Source organism: Coregonus lavaretus, assembly GCF_964263955.1.
Source record: "Coregonus lavaretus genome assembly, chromosome: 3".
NCBI classification, from domain to species: domain Eukaryota; kingdom Metazoa; phylum Chordata; class Actinopteri; order Salmoniformes; family Salmonidae; genus Coregonus; species Coregonus lavaretus.
The window spans coordinates 11,809,450-11,832,732 of record NC_139990.1 but is presented as its reverse complement, the minus strand read 5'-3'; the positions used below and the strand labels follow the sequence as shown (position 1 = coordinate 11,832,732).

The 23,283-nt window shown below is 45.8% G+C and overlaps 3 protein-coding genes across 5 annotated transcripts; 1 reads left to right on the top strand and 2 right to left on the bottom strand.

Annotated features, from left to right (window-relative positions):
* Positions 1–1,945: 1,945 nt before the first annotated feature.
* Positions 1,946–9,887, bottom strand: sytl1 (synaptotagmin-like 1). 3 transcript variants are annotated; one of them, XM_084155296.1, is made up of 15 exons: positions 9,493–9,887; positions 8,874–8,996; positions 8,075–8,223; positions 7,877–7,985; positions 7,230–7,287; positions 7,110–7,143; positions 6,945–6,988; positions 6,719–6,823; positions 5,506–5,672; positions 5,295–5,397; positions 4,941–5,102; positions 4,665–4,743; positions 4,464–4,563; positions 4,089–4,294; positions 1,946–3,941 (listed from the first exon to the last, which is right to left on the bottom strand). In XM_084155296.1, exons 2-15 carry the CDS (start codon positions 8,990–8,992, stop codon positions 3,799–3,801), a joined length of 1,578 nt encoding a protein of 525 aa, XP_084011422.1. In that variant the 5' UTR covers positions 8,993–8,996; positions 9,493–9,887; the 3' UTR covers positions 1,946–3,798. The 3 variants fall into 3 exon arrangements, with proteins under 3 accessions (XP_084011422.1, XP_084011423.1, XP_084011421.1); XM_084155297.1 differs by having other exon boundaries at positions 2,104–3,941; positions 9,497–9,604; XM_084155295.1 differs by lacking the exon at positions 9,493–9,887 and adding an exon at positions 9,173–9,304 and having other exon boundaries at positions 3,338–3,941.
* A 3,481-nt stretch (positions 9,888–13,368) lies between these two features.
* cd164l2 (CD164 sialomucin-like 2) lies at positions 13,369–15,679 on the bottom strand (the record flags this gene model as incomplete). The annotated part of the gene is made up of 6 exons (XM_084153940.1): positions 13,369–13,832; positions 14,137–14,284; positions 14,392–14,427; positions 14,640–14,717; positions 14,939–15,025; positions 15,592–15,679. The coding sequence occupies 6 exons, from the start codon at positions 15,677–15,679 to the stop codon at positions 13,817–13,819; spliced, it is 453 nt and encodes a 150-aa protein (XP_084010066.1). The 3' UTR covers positions 13,369–13,816.
* Positions 15,680–21,200: 5,521 nt separating this feature from the next.
* On the top strand, positions 21,201–22,202 carry gpr3 (G protein-coupled receptor 3; the record flags this gene model as incomplete). Its single annotated transcript, XM_084158080.1, has 1 exon — positions 21,201–22,202. The coding sequence occupies one exon, from the start codon at positions 21,201–21,203 to the stop codon at positions 22,200–22,202; it is 1,002 nt and encodes a 333-aa protein (XP_084014206.1).
* Positions 22,203–23,283: the final 1,081 nt, after the last annotated feature.

Below are 23,283 nucleotides of genomic sequence, written 5' to 3'. Positions count from 1 at the left end.
CTAGACAATCTGGACCCTTTCTTTCTAAACTAGCCGCCGAAATTGTCGCAACCCCTATTACTAGTCTGTTCAACCTCTCTTTCATAACGTCTGAGATCCCCAGAGATTGGAAAGCTGCCGCGGTCATCCCCCTCTTCAAAGGGGGTGACACTCTAGATCCAAACTGCTACAGACCTATATCCATCCTGCCCTGCCTTTCGAAAGTATTTGAAAGCCAAGTTAACAAACAGATCACCGACCATTTCGAATACCACCGTACCTTCTCCGCTATGCAATCCGGTTTCCGAGCTGGTCATGGGTGCACTTCAGCCACGCTCAAGGTCCTAAACGATATTATAACCGTGATTGATAATAGACAGTACTGTGCAGCCGTCTTCATCGACCTGGCCAAGGCTTTTGACTCTGTCAACCACCTCATTGGCAGACTAAATAGCCTTGGTTTCTCAAATGACTGCCTCGCCTGGTTCACCAACTACTTCTCAGATAGAGTTCAGTGTGTCAAATCGGAGGGCCTGTTGTCTGGACCTATGGCAGTCTCTATGGGGGTGCCACAGGGTTCAATTCTTGGGCCGACACTTTTCTCCGTGTATATCAATGATGTCGCTCTTGCTGCTGGTGACTCTCAGATCCACCTCTACACAGACGACACCATTTTGTATACATCTGGCCCTTCATTGGACACTGTGTTAACAAACCTCCAAACGAGCTTCAATGCCATACAACACTCCTTCAGTAGCCTCCAACTGCTCTTAAACACTAGTAAAACTAAATGCATGCTTTTCAATCGAACGCTGCTGGCACCCGCCCACCCGACTAGAATCACCACTCTTGACGGGTCTGACCTAGAGTATGTGGACAACTACAAATACCTAGGTGTCTGGTTAGACTGTAAACTCTCCTTCCAGACTCACATAAAGAATCTCCAATCCAAAGTTAAATCTAGAATCGGCTTCCTATTTCGCAACAAAGCCTCCTTCACTCATGCTGCCAAACATGCCCTCGTAAAACTGACTATCCTACCGATCCTTGACTTCGGCGATGTCATTTACAAAATAGCCTCCAACACTCTACTCAGCAAATTGGATGTAGTCTATCACAGTGCCATCCGTTTTGTCTCCAAAGCCCCATACGCTACCCACCACTGTGACCTGTACGCTCTTGTTGGCTGGTCCTCACTACATGTTCGTCGTCAAACCCACTGGCTCCAGGCCATCTATAAATCACTGCTAGGCAAATCCCCACCTTATCTTAGCTCATTGGTCACCATAGCAGCACCCACCGGTAGTCTGCGCTCCAGCAGGTATATCTCACTGGTCATTCCCAAAGCCAACACCTCCTTTGGCCGCCATTCCTTCCAGTTCTCTGCTGCCAATGACTGGAACGAATTGCAAAAATCTCTGAAGCTGGAGACTCTTATCTCCCTTACTAACTTTAAGCATCAGTTGTCAGAGCACCTTACCGATCACTGCACCTGTACACAGCCCATCTGAAATTAGCCCACCCAACTACCTCATCCCTATATTGTTATTTATTTTGCTCTTTTGCACCCCAGTATCTCTATTTGCACATAATCTCTTGCACATCTATCATTCCAGTGTTAATACTATTGTAATTATTTTGCACTATAGCCTATTTATTGCCTTACCTCCATAACTTGCTACATTTGCACACACTGCATATATATTTTCTGTTGTATTTTTGACTTTATGTTTTTTACCCCATATGTAACTCTGTGTTGTTTTTATCGCACTGCTTTGCTTTATCTTGGCCAGGTCGCAGTTGTAAATGAGAACTTGTTCTCAACTGGCTTACCTGGTTAAATAAAGGTGAAATAAAAATAAAAATAAAAAAAGACTCGAGGCTGTAAACGCTGTCAAATGTGCTTCAACAAAGTACTGAGTAAATGGTCTGAATACCTATGTAATATTTCGTTTTTTTTATTTTTAATACATTTGCCAACATTTCTAAACCTGTTTTTGCTTTGTCATTATGGGGTATTGTGTGTCGATTGGTGGGGGGGGTTGCTAAATTGGCAACACTGCTCATACTGTGGAATAGTCCAAAAAGTGCCAACTCCAAGCTAAATTAAACACAGCTCAAATACTTTAAATTGTTTACTTGACATATGTATGACACATCCATTTTAGAATAAGGCTTTAACGTAACAAAGTGGAAAAAGTCAAAGGGTCTGAATACTTTCCTAATGCACTGTAAATCTCTCCCGGGCAAGATGATTTATCAATACTAAGCTCTATTTACTCTGATACGAAAATGCTAATTAGCATTAAAGTAGACATCATGCAAGACTACAAATCCCTGCAAGCTCCTGCACTTAATTTCTAGCTGTCATCTTTGCTAACAGGTTCACCGCATTGTCCATTTAAAGAAATGTAGCCAATTTATTCATTACTACATTTAGCTAACAGATAGTTAATCCAGAGATGACCTTTGCCTCGAGTCGGCAGTCTCGTCCAGATCATGGCATTTGTAGTTATTTTACGATCGCCACATTAGCAGCTAATTAGTGTTTCATTTTTGGGGGGTAAATAGGAGGTGACTATATTGATAAGTCACCTTGTCCTATAGAGATTTAGACGGTTATCAAAACGTCACGCCACGGTAAGCCTACCATGAAACACAGCCCATATTTTAAGTGTTTCTAAAATCCCCTATGGGAAAAATGAATGGTGGAAAAACGATTTTAACAATTTCCTTGCTTGACCGCTAGGTTTTATGGGTATTATGACTCATACTCAGTGTTGCCAACTCCTCAGTAAGGAAATTAGCTATTGGCTGTCCTAAAAGTCGCTAAATGATGTCATCACCTAATTTGCATAATTGACCATGTGCATGTAATTGTGATGGACGCTGTAGGAGAGGAATAACGTTGTGGGAAAGACAAAACGTGAGTAAAAAACACCCTACATTTACATTCTGCCCTGAATGTAAGCCAGGGCGGAATCAGCCAGCGGCTGCTTCCCGCATGCGCAATTCATTTGCAGTCTGGACGCGGAGGGGTGAACATCTCCTGCTCTGACAGCCTGGAGGGAATCCTGCGCAAGGACTGGGCCGCCTGTGAGTACTTTGGGACGGGGGTAACAAAGCACCCGCTGCTCGTTGAGCAGAGTAAGAACGATACGTGCTTTCACGTCAGTCTCCAATAACACCAGAAAAAGTCGCTAGATTTGTCGCTAGTCTCTTTTTTGAAAATGTGTCGCTAGAGGGGTCTGAAAATTCGCCAAATATAGTGACAAAGTCGCTAAGTTGGCAACACTGCTCATACTGTGGAATAGTCCAAAAAGTGCCAACTCCAAGCTAAATTAAACACAGCTCAAATACTTTAAAATTGTTTACTTGACATATGTATTTGACACGTCTTTAGATTACACATTATTTTATACAGCAGTTTTAACATAACACCACACTGATTAAGAGTCCATGTCTTTGTTAACTAACACACATGCATTTCCTCCCCCTAGTTTCCTCTTTCTTGTTCCTTATTATTGTGCAATTCAACAGTGATCATTTGGGTATTTATACACCACTAGCTAGGCTTGGGGAAGTATAGCTGACCCTATCCTAATTTAAACAATAGCCCTACACTTCCCTAACTGAAATGTATTTGATTAATCTGGGTCTCTAAAACTAGTCCTACAGGTAGGCTAAAACTATACCCATACGTATCCTACTGTAGGCAACAAAACCCAACACATATTACCAGCAACACTACCTTTTATATGTACAGATTCTGATGGGAAGTGTAGTGTGTGTGTGTGTGTGTGTGTGTGTGTGTCTGTGTTATTCTGGGCGGTCAGCCAGGTTAGTTCTGATAGGTAGTGTAGTATCCATCCAGTGGTTGGGGTTCAGGATCATGGAGTTCCACACAGTGGCTTCTTCCTCTGTTGAATCCATCCAACACACTGCCACTCCATAGCTCAGACCTGTAACACAAACCTTGTTACAATGTCATCTGTGCATACACAGTGCGTATCTATCTATTTGTATGTGTGTGTGTGTGTGTGTGTGTGTGTGTGTGTGTGTGTGTGTGTGTGTGTGTGTGTGTATATATATATATATATATATCTCACCAGTCCCACGGCTGAGTCTGACCCCTCCCAGCAGATGTGTTTTTAACCCTTCACGGTGCCAGACGGTCAGCTCGGCGCAGGCCTCTCGCAGGTCAGCAGGCTGGAACCCGTCGTAAACCATGGTGTGGTTGTAGGTCGGACTGACCGACCGCTTAACTACGCGGGTCTTCTGACCACTCAACCGGCTGGTGTCCGGCAGCACGTAGCTTGGATTAAAGTCAAAGTAGGGTTAAAGAACAGTTATTATACACATTCCGCTATACTGTAAACAGTCTTATCCCACTAACTCTAGACCCCCGTTCCTCAAATCCAGACCTTGAGATCAGCCACACTGCAGGTTTTCTTCCTACTCCTGACCTCTAACCCCTAACTCACCTTTTGACGAAGGAGTCGACGGTGCCCCCTTTGGTGGAGAGAAGACCCTGCGCTTCCCGCAGCCAGATGTGTAGCTCCCCTGTTAGAGGTAGACCTCCACCTACACACACACACACACAGAATAAGTTCAGAGTAAATTCAGACAGAGTATGAGAGAAAGAAAAAGTGCCATGTGTGACGAGCGTAGTGAGCTCAGCTCACCCTCAGATCTTGCTGGGGTGAACTTGATAGAGAGCAGGATGTTTCCTCGACTACTGATAGACTCTGGACTACACTGGACCTGAGAGAGAGAGAACAGAGAAAAAGAGAGGAGAGAGAGATTGAAGAGAGGAGAGATTAGGTTAGAAGGGTTACATAAGAGTTAGTTGAAATTCTCAGCATCTTCTCTCCTCCTTGCCAGTTAAGACCAGATACAATGTAGGACTTACTGCATGCTGTGTGTGTGTTGGGGGGGGGGGGGGGGGGGGGGTGTCCTACCCGTGTCTGTAGCTGGTACCAGTCAGAACGCGTGTGTGTCCAGTCCCAGTGAGCCAGCTCAAGCTCCACCTCTCCTAGGAACAGGTTTCTGCCCAGGGGGGCAGCGTGCCACACAGACAGGTTCAGAGTCCTGCCACGCACCTCTGACACACTGATCTTATACTGAAACACACACAATTATACTGAGAGACACACAAGTGATAAATACATTCACATGTACATCAGAAAGACAGAGAGAGACAGACAGACCGGCAAGTAGACAGAGAGAGGAGACACACGACAGATGCTGAGGGAAAGGAATCGAGAAAGAGAGAGACAGTGTATGTGTGTGTGTGTGTATGTGTGTGCTCTCACTTTCAGTGTCTGGTCAAAGACTGGGTTGAGAGTCTTTTTCTTCACTGATGTTTTCTTCTTACTGTGAGATGACTTATCAGGCAGGAGATATGCCTTCACATACCTACAACACACACACACTTCTTAACACAAAACAAGTGCTTCTCAAAGGGATAGTTCACATCAATGATGCCTGTAAGCATCCTCGAAATAGCAACCCTACTTTACTTACGGGTCGGAGTGGTTCTTGCGTGCGGCGGCCAGGTCTTCACAGCGACACACTCTGATCTGTAGCTCTTCCCTCTGAGTGTCATATTCCAATGAGAATAGGACACGCCCTTTCACCTCCACTGCTCCGAACTCCCCCGAACTGAACAGACTCATCATACTGCCACTCAACTATATACACACACACAAAAAAAAACGTCAGTGTTTTGTGTGTATGTACACTACTGTTCAAAAGTTTGGGGTCACTTAGAAATGTCCTTGTTTTCTAAAGAAAAGCAATTTTTTTGTCCAGGATGCTGACCTTCTAGGCAGAGTTGCAAAGAAAAAGCCATATCTCAGACTGGCCAATACCACGAAAAGATTAAGATGGGCAGTCTGAGATATGGCTTTTTCTTTGCAACTCTGCCTAAAAGGTCAGCATCCTGGAGTCGCTTCTTCACTGTTGACGTTGAGACTGGTGTTTTGCGGGTACTATATAATGAAGCTGCCAGTTGAGGACCTGTGAGGCGCCTGTTTCTCAAACTAGACACTAATGTATTTGTCCTCTTGCTCAGTTGTGCACCGGGGCCTCCCACTCCTCTTTCTATTCTGGTTAGAGCCAGTTTGCGTTGTTCTGTGAAGGGAGTAGTACACAGCGTTGTACGAGATCTTCAGTTTCTTGGCAATTTCTCGTATGGAATAGCCTTCATTTCTCAGAACAAGAATAGACTGACAAGTTTCAGAAGAAAGTTATTTGTTTCTGGCCATTTTGTGCCTGTAATCGAACCCACAATTGCTGATGCTCCAGATACTCAACTAGTCTCAAGAAGGCCAGTTTTATTGCTTCTTTAAAATCAGCACAACAGTTTCCAGCTGTGCTAACATAATTGCAAAATGGTTTTCTAATGATCAATTAGCCTTTTAAAATGATAAACTTGGATTAGCAAACACAACGTGCCATTGGAACACAGGACTGATGGTTGCTGATAAATGGGCCTCCGTACGCCTATGTAGATATTCCATTAAAAATCTGACGTTTCCAGCTACAATAGCCATTTACAACATTAACAATGTCTACACTGTATTTCTGATCAATTTGATGTTATTTTAATGGACAAAAAATTTGCTTTTCTTTCGAAAACAAGGAAATGTCTAAGTGACCCCAAACTTTTGAACGGTAGTGTATGTATGTATATAATGTGTGTGTGTGTGTGTGTGTGTGTGTGTATGTGTCTCACTGTGTAGTTAGAATGTAGACTGCTGATTGAGCTCCCAGGCCTTAGAGGCATCGGATCAGCATCTGTCACACCACTGGACACAGAGTTTCTGTCTCCTTCTGAGTCCTACACACACACAGATGGGAACACACACAGTCAGCAGGTTTCTAGAACAGAAAGAGGCAATAGTAGGATAAAACGTTATTATCCCCAAACAAGGATATTGGTGAGTGTCTGTAGACTGTACCTGCAGTGTTTCCTCTCTGTGTCCATTCCTCCTGCTGTAATACTCTGGAAGGTGCAGACACAAACACATTAATCAGACAGAATGAGAGAGGGAGAGTGCGGTGGAGGAGGGGGTGAGAAATTAAGGGGGGGGGGGATGAAGAGAGAGACAGGGAGGAATGTGTACCTGAAGATGAGATGCTGTTGCTGTCCTGGAGACTCTGGAAGGAAAGAGAGGAAGAGATTACCTCTCCACAACTAGACAGACAATCCTCCTCCTACACACACACACACTGACATGACTAACCTGTGTGTTTGGGCTCCTGGTTCTGGGTGTAGGTGTGTGACGATTTTGACTCCTGTAACTGAGATGTTTAAAACTACATACATTAAAACTGTACATACAAGTACTTATTCAACCATACACGCACTTCTTTAAGCACTAAGGGTATGTTTATACAGTCATTCTAAGAACACCATTCAGATTTTTTTTCTCCATATCTGATCTTTTTGTCTGAATGTCCACACTCAGTTCTACATGTGAACCATATCAGATTTGCACATTCACACTGATGTAGCCTCTCAAATAGCACAGACGCAATGCTCCTGTTTCTTACATTTTGGATGGTTGTCATGGTAACAAATGTGGTAAGACTCAGAACTCAAAAGATCAGATTCTGTGTGCTTTTTGCTGTTTACACATTGGGCAAAAGATCAGATATGTATCAGATATTTCAATACATCGGATTGGGGTGGCTGTGTAAAAACACACACAAACAAATATAACAGCACAATCCAACCCCTCTTTATTATACATTTTAGTCATTTAGCAGACGCTCTTATCCAGAGCGACTTACAGTTAGTGAGTGCATACATTTTTCATACTGGCCCCCCATGGGAATCGAACCCACAACCCTGGCGTTGCAAACGCCATGCTCTACCAACTGCCTTTACCTTCTCGTGTCATCCTCCTCTTTCTTGTCATCTATCTGAGAAGTTGGGTCTTTGTTAGTGGGAGGAGCATCTTCTGTCTGCCCGTTAAACACCCCACTCAGAGGCAAATCTGTCAATCAATAAATCAATTAATTAATCAATCAATCTATACCAATGTCCTGCTTCTTGGCTATTATTGGTATGTGTGTGTAGTCTGACCTGATCTTGGCTTCCTGCGTCGTATAGAGGCCTGTACGATGTCAACGCCATCCTTCGTGCCTCGGTGGCATTTGCTTCTCTCCTCATTAAACCACGCGCCCGACAGTGACCTCAAACGCACCGGGTCCGCCTCTTTCTGCTGCAGGGCCCTGAGGTTTAAACATCATGTTCACTATATTTAAGCAATAAGGCCCAAGGGGGTATGGTATATGGCCAATATACCACGGCTAAGGGCTGTTCTTACGCACAATGCAACGCGGAGTGCCTGGATACAGCCCTTAGCCATGGTATATTGGTCATATACCACAAACCCATGAGGTGCCTTATTGCTATTATAAACTGGTTACCAACGTAATTAGAGCAGTAAAAATAAATGTCATACCCGTGGCATACGGTCTGATATACCACGGCTGTCAGCCCATCAGCATTCAGGGCTCGAACCACCCAGTTTATAATATCATTTATATTACCACTTATTAATGAGGGTTACTTGCAATGACAGTCATGTGATTGTTTTCACAACTAAACTTAGTTGAATGCACTGACTGAAAGTCAGTTTAGAAAAATCGGTCTGATAAATTACTAAAATGTCAAATAAAACAATGTAATGTTTTAGTTATATGAATCAGGTGTGTAAGTGCAGGGGGGAAAAAACCAACTTGCACCCACACCGGCCCTCTGTGGATAACATTAACAGCCCCTGGGTTTGACAGCCCTCTATATTTGGAAAAACTTCAATCAATCAGTCAACTTGATGCCCATATGGGACCTAAAGGGTTAAATAATAATCACCTCTGACCTTAAACGACCTTCATCACGGGAACGCAGCTCAGAGTCCCTTAGCAACACTTCCAATATGGAAGCCTGCTCTGCCTCTGACAGGTGACTTAGGTCCAACAACTCCCCTTCTCCCTCCATCACCCTGAGAGAGAGAGAGATGACATTGTAAAGTACAGTAGTACTAGTATGACAGACTGCCTGACACAGGGATCGGTTTACTTAGTTTATCAGTTGCTACTTCCTCCTAAAATGAGGCTATTGTATAATCTCTATAGTGTGTGTGTGTATGGTCTGACCACATGTAAACGGTGGTCTCACCTGTGCAGTTTGTGCATGCGCTCAGACCTTCCGTGTGTTTTTTAAGTTTGTTTTGCAATCAGGATACAAAGCGCAACATCCGCGGCGCGCGAGCTTTCCCCACTACAACAGTTCCCCAACAGCCTGTTTTAACTTGTTAGTGAAAAGTCTGTTAGGCACCTGTGACCTCGGTACACACCTTCTAAAAGCAAACATGCACAATACACATAACACACACAGTGCGAGAGAAGGCGCACCTGTCCCAACTTGCTCATAAACTGGAATGAAACTGTTAAAGTTTTCAAACACGCTGGGGGAAAAAGACAAATAACAGTTCATACCTACGTCAATGATGTCCAGTATTGGTGGATATTTTCTCCGGGAGAAGTTTTGGTGTCTGAAAAGTCCAAGCGGAGTGGTGGAACTTGGTGAGGTTGACGAGACACGGTAGACTGCTGTGTAAACGCGAATACGCCTTCTTTTCCAGGCAGGATGCAAAACACGAAATGGAGCACAAAATAAATAGCATTCGAGAAAGGTGTAGGCTATTAGAGTTTTATACGAAGTTTACAACATATAATGGGATGTTGTAAACACGTAGCCTACGCATATGTTTACGCGCCTCTTGCTCTTTATTTTCTAGGACGATTCAGCATAGCCTTAATAATAATCAATAATCGGTTCGGACAGGAGCAGTGTGTGTGGGCCGGTTCATTAGCTTAGTTGCATTTGCATTAGAAAAACACAGTGTCTCAACATGTGGTGGTCACAACAGCCCAGAACTCCATTCATAATATTTGAATAAACATAGTAAAAGTTTCATTATTTGCAGAAAGCAAGAGGGAAATTGAAGAGGGTGGTAGAGAGAAAGCTGATGTGGCTTGCTGTGTGTATATTTTGTGGTCCATCATAATAAGTATTATCAGACAGTATCATGCTGTGTTTGATAAAAAGGTGTGTGTGTGTGTCTGTATGTGTGTGTGAAAGAGAGAGAGAGAAAGAGTTGTATTTGATAGAGGTTAGAACATTTCCTTCACGGATATCTGGCCATATGGCTAGGTGGGGTACTTTACAGTAGCTGCCCACACCTTTTAAACACACATAGGTAAGCCTACACAGTCTAAAGCACACACATACACAGAGAGAAATTGATACACTTACACAGTCTCACACAAACACAGCTACACTAGCACAGAACAGCGTGTACTGACAGTCTGTGTGGTTAAAAGAGAGAGAGAGTGTGTGAGTGTGTTTCAGAATGAGAGGGAGAGAGACTGTGTGTGTGTGTGTGTGTGTGTATGTGTCTGTGAGTGGGTAACTCCAGCACTAAGCCTTTTGTCAGTGTGTGTGTGTGTGTTTTTGAGAGAGAGAGAGAGAGAGAGTCCAGCATTCAGTCCTTTGTCAGTAGAACTGGAGGACAGCCAGTTTGTTTGTGGGATTTCAGTTCACTGAGTTGGGAGGTTTTATAACCAATCAGTCCAGAAATTACGTTCTGGCTGAATAACCCCAAACAGTCCCAACCAGCCATCTAAACAGCCAACCAGCCAACCAGCCAACCAACCAGCCAATCAGCCAGCCAACCAACCAACCACCTACTGGCCAACTAACCAGCCAACCATCCAGCCAGCCAACCAACCAGCCAACCTACCAGCCAACCAACCAATAGCACCAGGACATTATGTCCAACTGAACCTGGCTACTGGTCCACAATCCATGCTCTGTTCCCTCTACGATCCTAATAAAATACCAAATACCAAATACCAAATCCTCATGTCGAGGAACCCATAGTCACCCAGCTCTACTAGCCTCATGTTGAGGAACCCATAGTCTCCCAGCTCTACTAGCCTCATGTCGAGGAACCCATAGTCACCCAGCTCTACTAGCCTCATGTCGAGGAACCCATAGTCACCCAGCTCTACTAGCCTCATGTTGAGGAACCCATAGTGACCCAGCTCTACTAGCCTCATGTTGAGGAACCCAGACACACCCAGCTTTACTAGCCTCATGTTGAGGAACCCAGACACACCCAGCTCTACTAGCCTCATGTTGAGGAACCCATAGTCACCCAGCTCTACTAGCCTCATGTTGAGGAACCCATACACACCCAGCTCTACTAGCCTCATGTTGAGGAACCCATAGTCACCCAGCTCTACTAGCCTCATGTTGAGGAACCCAGACACACCCAGCTCTACTAGCCTCATGTTGAGGAACCCATAGTCACCCAGCTCTACTAGCCTCATGTTGAGGAACCCATAGTCACCCAGCTCTACTAGCCTCATGTTGAGGAACCCAGACACACCCAGCTCTACTAGCCTCATGTTGAGGAACCCATAGTCACCCAGCTCTACTAGCCTCATGTTGAGGAACCCATAGTCACCCAGCTCTACTAGCCTCATGTTGAGGAACCCAGACACACCCAGCTCTACTAGCCTCATGTTGAGGAACCCAGACACACCCAGCTCTACTAGCCTCATGTTGAGGAACCCATAGTCACCCAGCTCTACTAGCCTCATGTTGAGGAACCCAGACACACCCAGCTCTACTAGCCTCATGTTGAGGAACCCATAGTCACCCAGCTCTACTAGCCTCATGTTGAGGAACCCATAGTCACCCAGCTCTACTAGCCTCATGTTGAGGAACCCATAGTCACCCAGCTCTACTAGCCTCATGTTGAGGAACCCAGACACACCCAGCTCTACTAGCCTCATGTTGAGGAACCCATAGTCACCCAGCTCTACTAGCCTCATGTTGAGGAACCCATAGTCACCCAGCTCTACTAGCCTCATGTTGAGGAACCCAGACACACCCAGCTCTACTAGCCTCATGTTGAGGAACCCATAGTCACCCAGCTCTACTAGCCTCATGTTGAGGAACCCATAGTCACCCAGCTCTACTAGCCTCATGTTGAGGAACCCAGACACACCCAGCTCTACTAGCCTCATGTTGAGGAACCCAGACACACCCAGCTCTACTAGCCTCATGTTGAGGAACCCATAGTCACCCAGCTCTACTAGCCTCATGTTGAGGAACCCAGACACACCCAGCTCTACTAGCCTCATGTTGAGGAACCCATAGTCACCCAGCTCTACTAGCCTCATGTTGAGGAACCCATAGTCACCCAGCTCTACTAGCCTCATGTTGAGGAACCCATAGTCACCGAGCTCTACTAGCCTCATGTTGAGGAACCCAGACACACCCAGCTCTACTAGCCTCATGTTGAGGAACCCAGACACACCCAGCTCTACTAGCCTCATGTTGAGGAACCCATAGTCTCCCAGCTCTACTAGCCTCATGTTGAGGAACCCATACTCACCCAGCTCTACTAGCCTCATGTTGAGGAACCCATAGTCACCCAGCTCTACTAGCCTCATGTTGAGGAACCCATAGTCACCCAGCTCTACTAGCCTCATGTTGAGGAACCCATAGTCACCCAGCTCTACTAGCCTCATGTTGAGGAACCCAGACACACCCAGCTCTACTAGCCTCATGTTGAGGAACCCATAGTCACCCAGCTCTACTAGCCTCATGTTGAGGAACCCATAGTCACCCAGCTCTACTAGCCTCATGTTGAGGAACCCATAGTCTCCCAGCTCTACTAGCCTCATGTTGAGGAACCCAGACACACCCAGCTCTACTAGCCTCATGTTGAGGAACCCATAGTCTCCCAGCTCTACTAGCCTCATGTTGAGGAACCCATAGTCACCCAGCTCTACTAGCCTCATGTTGAGGAACCCATACACACCCAGCTCTACTAACCTCATGTTGAGGAACCCATAGTCACCCAGCTCTACTAGCCTCATGTTGAGGAACCCAGACACACCCAGCTCTACTAGCCTCATGTTGAGGAACCCATAGTCACCCAGCTCTACTAGCCTCATGTCGAGGAACCCATAGTCACCCAGCTCTACTAGCCTCATGTTGAGGAACCCATAGTCACCCAGCTCTACTAGCCTCATGTTGAGGAACCCATAGTCACCCAGCTCTACTAGCCTCATGTCGAGGAACCCAGACACACCCAGCTCTACTAGCCTCATGTTGAGGAACCCAGACACACCCAGCTCTACTAGCCTCATGTCGAGGAACCCATAGTCACCCAGCACAATGTTACTTCATATCCTTATCATCACATCTAAATACACAATCCTTTTTAACTCACTCTCTCCCTGTTTATTTCTCTCTCTCTCACACACACACACTCACATAAACACTTATTATTTAGCATTATCTTTATTTTCATAAACACAAAAACACAGAACAGATCCCAGATCCCTCCCTCCTGAATGCAGCTCAAGCCAAACCAGTTCAACAACACTAATTAACGAACATGTTTAAACACGATTCAAAATCATTACACATTCACATAACTACAACCCTCTAAGACATTACTATTTGACAAATGTAAATTCAGAAGGCATTTAGGCCAACTGACAGGAAAAAGGGAATACACACACACAAACAGGAGTTACACAACATAATGGACAGTCAGTCAAACACACAAAATGACCGACAGGTTCACATCTGGGACACAAAAATAAGTATAACACACACACTGTATGTGAGATTGACGTCATACAAAGCATGGTGACAGCATTGTGAGTCACAGCTCCCCCCTCATCCCTCCCTCGTTCATCTTCCACTGTCCTCCTCTTCTCTCTCTCCTCTCCTCTAGGCTGGCTGCTCTCTGTGGAGGGGAGAAAGAGAGAGAGAGAGAGAGAGAGAGAGAGAGAGAGAGAGAGAGAGAGAGAGAGAGAGAGAGAGAGAGAGATAGAGAGAGAGAGAGAGAGAGAGAGAGAGAGAGAGAGAGAGAGAGAGAGAGAGAGAGAGAGAGAGAGAGAGAGAGAGGGAGATTATTGTTCAGCCTATTATATATTACTTCAGCTCTCTAGATGTCACTATGGTGCAAACACACACACTCTCTCTCTCTCTCTCTCTCTCTCTCTCTCTCTCCCCCCCCCCCCCCCCCCCCCCCTTCCCCCCTCACTCACATGGGGTCGTAGGTGGCATCTTTCTTGAGGAAGCGCATAGTGAAGAATCCCCCAGCCTGGACACACAGCACCAGGATGATGCCTCCTATGAAACTGGACAGGTCAAAGCTGGCCTGGGAGAACTCTGACGGCTCTGGAGGAGACTTATCTGACAGGGGGAGATATATGGGAAGAGAAAAGGGGGAGAGGGATGAGTAATAATAGAGAGATCAATAAGGGATGGATGGAGTGAAGGAATGGTGAGGTCAAACTCACCTGAGTCCCCTTCACCTTCTGCCGCAATCTCTATGACTGAAAACACATAAAGAAATGTAATCAATGTTATTGTTATCTAACAGTTTTTACTCACATTGTCTATTTTATGGAATGTGTGTGTGTGTGTGTGTGTGTGTGTGTGTGTGTGTGTGTGTGTGTGTGTGTGTGTGTGTGTGTGTGTGTATGTGTGTGTGTGTGTGTGTGTGTGTGTGTGTGTGTGTGTGCCTGTGCGTGTGTGTGTTACTCACCTGTGCACATGGCTGGGTCATTTGTTACATTACAGTTCTGAGAATCATCCTGATCAGATACACACCCAGTATCATTACCTACGAGAGAGAGGAGGAAAGGGGTGTGTGTGAGTGTGTGTGTGAGTGTGTGTGTGTGTGTGTGTGTACGCGTGCACGCGTGCGTGTGCGTAGGTCAGATCCTGACACACTGAATAATTGAATCATCTGGTAAAGATCTGGAGGGTTGTCTTACCTACAGCAAGGGATCCAATTTCTATTAAATGTGTGTGTGTGTTTGTGTGTGTGTGTGTGTGTCTCACTGTTCCCGCAGACACTCCAGACACAGCCAGTCAGGTTGAGGGTGGAGTCTCCAACACACAGGTCACATGACTCAGCCTGGGAGCAGTCTATTGGAGGCGACAGTTGTCAATCAATCTACTAGGGTAGACTAACACACACGCTCAGGGAGGATCTCTGCTTTCAAGATCAAACCTCATAACAGGAATCAAGGCATCATTCAAGATTACTTGAACTTTTGTCACAAAATCTTTAGTCCAAAATAATTTACTCATCCAACAAACACAACCAATAGTAGATGGGGCGAGGAACACAGAAAAAGACAAAATGGCAAAAAAATTGCTATACCCTAGGGATTGATTTAAACCCTAGGGATGATTTGAACCCTAGGCATTGAGCTAAACCCTAGGCATTGAGCTAAACCCTAGGCATTTAGGGGGTCTGAGCATTGTTCGCCAAACTACCTATGTTTCATTTGCTTACACATATCCTGTCATTTCAGATTAGATGTCATGAAGAATAGGGACAAGGGAAGGAATCAAGGGAAGGAGGAAACAATACTATAAATGGAAGTGGGGCCAAGAAGAACAGAGGGGTCAAAGTTGAGAGTCAGGAAGTTAAAATGATAGACCACACACACACACACACACACAAACACTCACACACACACACCTACCTGAAGAGTCCGACTTACAGTGAGAGGTGCTCACCACTGCGAGGACCAGCAACGCTGCACCGAGGGCCTTTAGCTCTAACCCTCGCATCCTGGCCACTACAGACCAGTTCAGACCAGTACAGACCAGCAAAGACCAGTACAGACAGGTAGAGACCACAGACTAGTCAGAGAAAAGCAAAAAATAGCTTCAGTTCCTCGGGTGGCTCCTAGATGTCCACAGGGATCATAAGGTTCCAAGGTTCTAGAAGGTTCCAAAAGGTTCCAGAATGTTTCAGAACATTCCAAATGTAAGATTAAGTACTTTTCAGTTGGTTGTAGATTGCTTCCCTTGCAGAGGCCTCAAACTCAACAAAAAATAAATGGGTTTCTAGCTTTAGAAAATATTAAATGAAGAGGAGAGGAGTCATCTGCATTTGGGAAAGAGAGAGACAGGAACCGGTGTAACTCAACCCTAGTCTACTTGGTTACCAAGCCACCCCCCTCCCCTTCTCCACCACCCTGAAACACACACCACGGAGACAGATTGACACCTGTTTACCTCAGAGCCCTGGGACACACACACACACACACAAAAGCATGCACGCAAGCACGCACACATGCACACAAACACAAACACACACTCATATGCCCGCACACACACACACAGGCGTGTGCACCCACACACGCTGATTATCATTCCGACACAGATACTACAGGTACTGTATAGACATGTGTATTTTGTCAAATGCGTATTTATGTGGTGTATATATGCAATGTATTGTTAATTCCTGTCTATACATTGATTTTCTAACTGTATAATTAACATATTGATTGACACACGCACATTGCAATGAATAATGCTTTAAGTCAATAAACACTTGTCACCTTCACCTCATACAAACCCATGCCTTCTCCATCACATACACTCCTCCCACACACATTTCCCCCCCCACACACAACCCAACCTCTTCTCCTCCTCTCCTCTCCTCTCCTTTCTCCTCCTCTCCATCCTCTCCCTCCTCTCACACATCGATTTGTACTGCAGTGTCAATGAGGTGTGTGTGTGTGTGTGTGTGTGTGTGTGTGTGTGTGTGTGTGTGTGTGTGTGTGTGTGTGTGTGTGTGTGTGTGTGTGTGTGTGTGTGTGTGTGTGTGTGTGTGTGTGTGTGTAGGTGGAGAGGCAGTATGTGTACGTGTTAGATAACCGAGGAATTTCCGCAGTCACGAGAGCACGAGCTTGAGCTTCCCGTTAACAGCACCTGAGGGCAGTCAGACGGTAAGGAACAGATCTAACCGCCTGTCTCCTCTCCATCTTCCCGTTAAATACCGTAAACACACAGTTATCTTCTTCTGCCTAAAAGCCCATTTAGGTGTTCAAAGGTAGCGTAACAAAGGGGGTTCGGTGAACAACACGTACTTGATTAGGAGGTTATTCTTGCCTGAAACCTGAATACTTGCATTAGCTCCTCTGGTTGCTGCCTAGGCTTTAGCTCAGTCAGTTACTGTGGTGCAACACTCCATCCAATTGCAGTGACATCTAGAGGGCTGAAGTACACTGAACAAAAATATAAACGCAACATGTAAAGTGTTGGTCCCATGTTTTATGAGCTGAAATAAAAGAGCTGTTGCCAGAGAATGTAATGTTAATTTCTCTATCATAAGCCACTTCCAACATCGTTTTAGAGAATTTGGCAGTACATCCAATCGGCCTCACAACCACAGACCACGTGTAACCAGGCCAGCCCTGGACCTCCAACTCCGGCTTCTTCACCTGCGGGGTCGTCTGAGACCAGCCACCCGGACAGTTGATGAAACTGTAGGTTTGCACAACCGAATAATTTCTGCACAAACTGTCAGAAACCGTCTCAGAGAAGCTAATCTGCGTGCTCGTCGTCCTCACCAGGGTCTTGACCTGACTGCAGTTCGGGATCGTAACTGACTTCAGTGGGAAAATGCTCACCTTCGATGGCTACTGGCACACTGGAGAAGTGTGCTCTTCACGGATTAACCCCGTTTTCAACTGTACCGGGTAGATGGTACACAGGGTGTGTGGTGTCATGTTGGCGAGCGATTTGCTGATGTCCACGTTGTGAACAGAGTGCCCCATGGTGGAGTTGGGGTTATGGTATGGACAGGCATAAGCTACGGACAACGAAGACAATTACATTTTATTGATGGCAATTTCAATGCACAGAGATACCTTGCCGAGATCCTGAGGCCCATTGTCGTGCCATTCATCCGCCTCCATCACCTCATGTTTCAGCATGATAATGCACAGCCCCATGTCGCAAGGATTTGAACACAATTCCTGAAAGCTGAAAATGTCCCAGTTCTTCCATGGCCTGCATACTCACCAGATATGTCACCCATTGAGTATGTTTGGAATGCTCTGGATCGACACGTACGACAGTGTGTTCGAGTTCCCGCCAATATCCAGCAACTTCGAGCAGCCTTTGAAGAGGAGTGGGACAAAATTCCACAGGCCACAATCAACAGCCTGAGCAACACTATGCGAAGGAGATGTGTCATGCTGCATGACTGGTTTTCTGATCCAGGCCCCTACCTTTTTTTTAAGGTATCTGTGACCAACAGATGCATATCTGTATTCATAGTCATGTGAAATCCATAGATTAGGGCCTAATGAATTTATTTCAATTGACTCCTTTCCTTATATGAACTGTAACTCAGTAAAATCTTTGAAATGACTGCATGTTGCGATTATATTTTTGTTCAGTGTAATATAATAGGCTGGACTATAATATCTCCCTCTCCCTCTTCTCCCTCTCTCAGTTTTTCCCTCTAATGTGTAAATGACGTAATGCTATACATTTTATTTTCTCCCAAAGAGAACCGGAAGTCAGTTTCCTTACATGGTTCTATGTCAACGACAAAACGAGGGTCCCCCTCTCTGCGCAGTGCCGTGGCCCGTGCGTAATCACGCAGACACATTGCAGCAACCACTGCAGCCCACGCACGCTGTTTTTTATTACCGGGGAAACCGACAATCCCAGTTGCCAGGTAACTCATCCATGACCGGGTTTCCCAGATATATCTATCAATCATCTCTCATCTGATAGCCTACATCATTAACCAATCAACATTAATCAGCTGTTCATGATTCAAAATAGATAGTAAGCCTATACATTATTAATTTCGTGCCTTTCAAAACACCCAAGGACATGTAGGCCTAGAGAGATAGATATATAGCCTACGCACTTTTTCTCAAATCGAGACCTTCCGACTATAAGGTTCTATCTGACATTTTGGCCAATTGATAGTCATATTTAATTGATCTTTAGAAGGTTCTTCATATGTCTGTGAAGATAGATATTTGAAAAAATACATTTTTAAGTGAAAAAATGAAAAACTAGAAAGTTGATGTTGATGTTGTCACGTCATTGTTCAGTGATGACAGTAATTCTTCTGATGATCATAATACATTTCTTAATGTGCTCTGACTCTATCTTGGTAAAATAGTGTTATTCTATCATTTATGTATTCAAATAGCTACAGTTGTCTTAATGTCTAATTCAGAAGTGTCAGATAAACCTTATGGCTGAACCCAGACTGACATTTCGGAGCCAGGTTCTATCTGCGATTGCAACCCTCCTAAAAAAACGGATTACAAATGTCACAATATTTTGATACTCTACACTTGAGGTACCTTTAAGAAAAAACAAATCACTACAAAACAGTTTTGAGTTCTGGGATGTGAAAACTTTGATGCTCAATATCTCAGAACCATGCTTTGCGCATATAGAATCTTATAGTCCCAAGGTCACGAAATGTTAATGTATGATTCATCCGAGACAAACGGTGCTTAGCCAGTGACTCACCTTAGGACACTGCATGCAGGCTATTCATGCACTTAGATCCCATTTTGCTCTTGCTTATTGAATGACGTACACGTTTCAACGGTTAACTTTTCTAATTCTTCAGAGACAACTACACATATGACCTCAAATGCATTTTTATAGTCTTACTCAATACCGCCAAAAAACAATCACAACAATCGATTATGCAAGCAAGTTCTAGCATACAACTGCGTTTCAGCACCTTGGACAGCTCCTCAAGGTGCGAGCCCCCGCTACGCCCTCTTCTCGCTCTCAACCATTTACACTTATCGGAATCACTACTGCCCTGTGTGTGCGTGTGTGTGTGTGTGTGCGTGCGTGCGTATGTTTAGGAAGCGCCTTTCGGACATTATTTAAGGAAAAGCTGCACGCGAGGCAAGCCGCAGTGGGAGGGGCGGGAAGCTGCCGCATTTTTCTGAATGAAATTACTCTACAGGAGCCTCCCATCCCACCCCCACACCCCCAACTCTCCGAGCACCTCATTGGCTAAAGCCCGCCACCACTGACGTCAGTCAGACCTTCCCTAGTGAAGGAACCTGCGCGCAGGAGAGCCATCCAGTCATTCTGGCGTTCACCACCAGAGAAACGGAGAGAACCTAATCGTAAGGAGGATATGTTATTACTCTGATGGAGACAGACAAACCTTACTGAGATATTACCGACCGTTGATATACCAGAGACAACCTGGACACAGACAGCATCACCGCATCACAGTCTCCTGTCTCCTGGATTCTCTGTCAACAGAGCTGATTTGGAAGAATCGTAATCAAGGTCTTGTTAGAAGGTAAGATCTTCTGTAGCATAAGTCTGTATGTCTGTCTGTGTGTGGGGGCGGTGAGATCTTCTGTAGCATAAGTCTGTATGTCTGTCTGTGTGTGGGGGCGGTGTATGTCATGTGTATGTAAACCTCAAATGATATCAGCGATAAAGCACTAGGACATGGTTTTCCAAGCTAGTGGACATCTGTTACACAACACTCCACACAGCACTATAGGAGAAGAGTGGAGAGGAGACACCAGAAGGGCTGCATTCCAATTCTCCCTGGAGTGTGTACTCGTTCACTCCCCCTTGTGTATTTTAAAGCATTGGCTAGACATACATATAGGCTAGACAGGGCGTCTTCACCATATGTCTCTTACATTGCTTGAGAGGAGTGAACAAGTGCACACTTCAGGGAGAGAAGAGTAGAGATCAGGCAATGGAATGGTCCCATAATAATGTGAGGAGCATGCGGAGTCTCTCGTTTGAGATGGACCAGTAACACTGTGGTACAAGTGTACTACCTACTGTGCCATAAAGGCCCGGACCTTTTGGCAGATAACGAAGTGGCCTAAGACCCAAGAGAGGAAGCCACTGTAGACTATTGAGATGCAGGAGACAAGGAGAGGAAGCCACTATAGACTATTGAGATGCAGGACAGGAGGCAAAGAGAGAAAGCCACTGTAGACTATTGAGATGCAGGACAGGAGACGAGGAGAGGAAGCTACTGTAGACTATTTGAGATGCAGGACAGGAGAGGAGGAGAGGAAGCTACTGTAGACTATTTGAGATGCAGGACAGGAGAGGAGGAGAGGAAGCTACTGTAGACTAGATGCAGCCCCAGTGCAGGGTGTCTGTCTGCTGCTGTTACGTAACAATAAGAAACCACATGCAGGAACAGAGGGAGAGGGAGACTTGCTACTTTTAGTACCATGACATTGTGTATTAACATCTCTGTCTTCTCTCTCTCTCTCTCTCTCTCTCTCTCGCTCTCTCTCAGGTGTTGTGTGTTTGACCCATGATGACCCAGAATAACATGGACATCTGGTTCGAGGAGTCATCAGGTTCAGGGATGTCTTCGCCCCTTTCCCAGCTGGACCAATCAGATCCCACAACCGTTCCTGAGGCCCCTCCTCTCAGCCTATGGGGAGTGGCACTGTGCGTCTCCGGAACCCTCATTGTGTCCGAGAACACCATTGTAGTGGCGGCCATCTTGGCCACGCCTTCTCTCCGTGCTCCTGTCTTCCTGCTCCTCGCCAGCCTGGCATTGGCCGACCTGCTGGCGGGCGTGGCCTTGATCCTCCACTTCCTCTTCCTGTTCTGTGTGGAGCCCACTGATTGGTCAGAGCTGATGACTTCAGGGCTGCTGGCGACATCACTGACCGCCTCCCTCCTCAGCCTGATGGGCGTGGCCCTGGACCGTTACCTGTCGCTAAGCCACGCCCTCACCTACGGCTCCCGCCACTCGCGTCGATGCGCTGCTGGTCTGCTGGCACTCGTCTGGCTGGGGTCGTGCCTGATCGGCTCGGGCCCGCTGCTGGGGTGGCACTGCCTCAACGACATCACATCCTGTTCCGTGGCACGACCCCTGACACAGACGTACCTGTCGTTGCTCTGCGGCGGCTTCCTGCTGGTCGTCATGGTAACGCTGCAGCTATACACCGGGATCTGCCGCGTTGCTAGGCGGCACGCCCACGCCATCGCCACGCAGAGGCACTTCCTGCCTGACAACCAATCGTATGCCAGCAAGCACGGGGGCCGGGGGAAGGGCCTCTCTCGGCTGTTGTTAGTGCTCGGCGTGTTCGTCAGCTGCTGGACGCCCTTCGCCCTTTATGGTTTACTGGGTGATGCATCTAGCTCGCCCCTGTATACGTACGCTACGCTAGTGCCGGCGGCGGGGAACTCTCTGCTCAACCCTCTGCTGTATAGCCTGAGGAACAGAGACATACGCAAGGTGCTGCTGCACGCCTGCTGTCCTCACAGACACACACACAACACACACAGGCCTGTCGACTTGTAGGATGGAGACACACACACACACTGTCCTATATAACTGTAACACATACAAATACACATCATCATCATCATCACTTGCACTTCAGATAAGAAGCAATCAGAATGTACTGTTCCAGAAGGCAGCCATCTTGGAATCAGCTGGAGTAAGCTCTGTCATTGGCTGTGAGACCTGACGTACTGTATCATCTCAACATGTGCCTCATCCTCAACTAACATGAAGACAATCCACTCTGATGCAATCACAGAGGTCCAGCTATCGTAATTAATCTGGATCCTTGGTGGGACTATACTATGCTGCTGTCGGTGATGGAAAGGTCAAATGCAGAGTAACTTGAAGGACTCTTAAACTCTTATAAAGGTTTTGCAGAAATACTGTAAAAGGCACCTTAACTATCTCTGAAAAGGTTTCCGTTTGCCAATGTTATTTGTATTTTTTATAAAATTTATGAATGTTGTCTTTTTCTACTTCAAAATAAAAGCTAATTTATTTTGTACAAAAAGTGAAGTGGAGTCTCCGTCTTTCTACTCGCATGCATGCACGCACGCACGCACACACACACACACACACACACACACATACACACACACACACACACACACACACACACACACACACACACACACACACACACACACACACACACACACACACACACACACACACACACACACACACACACACACACACACACACACACACACACACACACACACACACACACACACAGACTTACTTGACTTAAGCCCATAGTCTGTTGTTGATTGTCCTACATCTCACTCGGTTTGAAGCTAGTTTTCCCAGGTCACACCAGTTGAGGCCGCTCTCAGTCTGTAGTCTGGACGTCTCTCCTCCAAGTGTTTCTGGGTCACCCTCTGTTTCCTTTCCCCTGTGGGTTCCATTTCACCCACTGGGACAGACGTCAATTAAATGTCCATTCCACGTTGGTTCAATGTAATTTAATTGAAATGACATGGACACAATGTTGATTTAACCAATGTGTGCCCAGTGGGCAGGGACTGCCGAGTGATGATGGATGTCGGTTTCTGAAGGGTGTCCAATCCAACCACTCATCTTTTTATTTTTC